Below are 1,185 nucleotides of genomic sequence, written 5' to 3' on the forward strand. Positions count from 1 at the left end.
TAGACAAGTGAGTAAAGATAAGATGCTTGTCTCTCGATTAATGCTTACTTTTAGTACTGACAACAAACAAGTTAAAGAAGTTATATACAAGTATTGGCCAATTTTGACGCAAGATACAAAGTTACGGACAATAGTAGGTGATAAACCACAATTCTCTTACAAAAATCAGAAAAATATTAAGAGACTTTTATGTATGAAGGATGGATTTCCTAGACCTAAAATAGTAGGATGGAAAGGTACCTTTCAATGCAGAAATTGTTCTGCATGTGAATATATAGATTCCAGCAACACTTTTAAACATCTGAGTATGGGCAAAGATTTTGTTTTTAATTGCAAAGCAACATGTACAACTCAGAATGTGATTTATTTGGCTACTTGCACAAACTGCACCTCCTTCAATGTTGGAAAGACAAACCAAATATTTAAGAAAAGGTTACTTCACCATTTAAGTGAAATTAGAAGAGGAGATATGCGTAATGCATTGGCAGCGCATATCTCAAAGTTCCCTACGCATAGTTTTGTTTTCAAAGTTATTGCAAATATTAATGTTGGTCATAAAAGAGGTGACTTAACAAATAGAACAGAGTTATGTGAGACCAAGTGGATTATTAATCTGCGAGCAGATCGGCCTCCAGGACTCAATAACATTATTCCTATCAAGCCGTTTTTGAAAACTAGAAGACCGATGATAGGCTGGAAATAGAGGTGTGCCTTATAACATATTTGTCTAGATTTGGTGATGTCACTGGAGGCAATGCTTATGTTTAAAATTCTATTGGCTAAGACATTATATTAATACCAAGTAATGGAGTCCCTTTATAACAACGATCTGAGGAAGGATTACCGAAAGCGCTTATCGTGAAAAACTTGGGACCATTTCATTATTTGTTGTTGAAGTTTTATTCAATAAACGTTGGTTTGTTAAGGAGTACCAGGACCATCACAGGAACATGGAAGGTGTGCATGTATATTGAAGAAACCTGATGGAGTACATGCTGCAAGATACAACTCATGGTTGTTTGATTGCTTGAATCTCGCAGTTTTTCGTGTTTAAGCTAGTTGGAGTTTGATTCCATCTGTGAAACAGCAACATTACTGCTTTTGAGACAAGCAATTTTTACATAAAGGTATTGGTGGAAGTGATCACAAGCTGCTCATATCAGCATCTCTTTTTGAAATGCTTGT

The 1,185-nt window shown here is 35.4% G+C and overlaps 1 protein-coding gene across 1 annotated transcript in view; it reads left to right on the forward strand.

Moving 5' to 3' along the window:
* The first annotated feature begins 805 nt into the window (after window positions 1-805).
* The window catches only part of LOC122803891 (exocyst complex component 5-like), a 109,430-nt gene continuing 109,050 nt past the window's right edge, over window positions 806-1,185 (forward strand). The window contains exon 1 of the mRNA XM_044073574.1: window positions 806-858. Within this exon, the coding sequence (XP_043929509.1) occupies window positions 806-858 (53 nt within the window). The remainder of the gene's footprint in view (window positions 859-1,185) is intronic.

The sequence above is a fragment of the Protopterus annectens genome, chromosome 6.part0 (genome assembly GCF_019279795.1).
Source record: "Protopterus annectens isolate FY-2018-M chromosome 6.part0, PAN1.0, whole genome shotgun sequence".
Taxonomy (NCBI): domain Eukaryota; kingdom Metazoa; phylum Chordata; order Ceratodontiformes; family Protopteridae; genus Protopterus; species Protopterus annectens.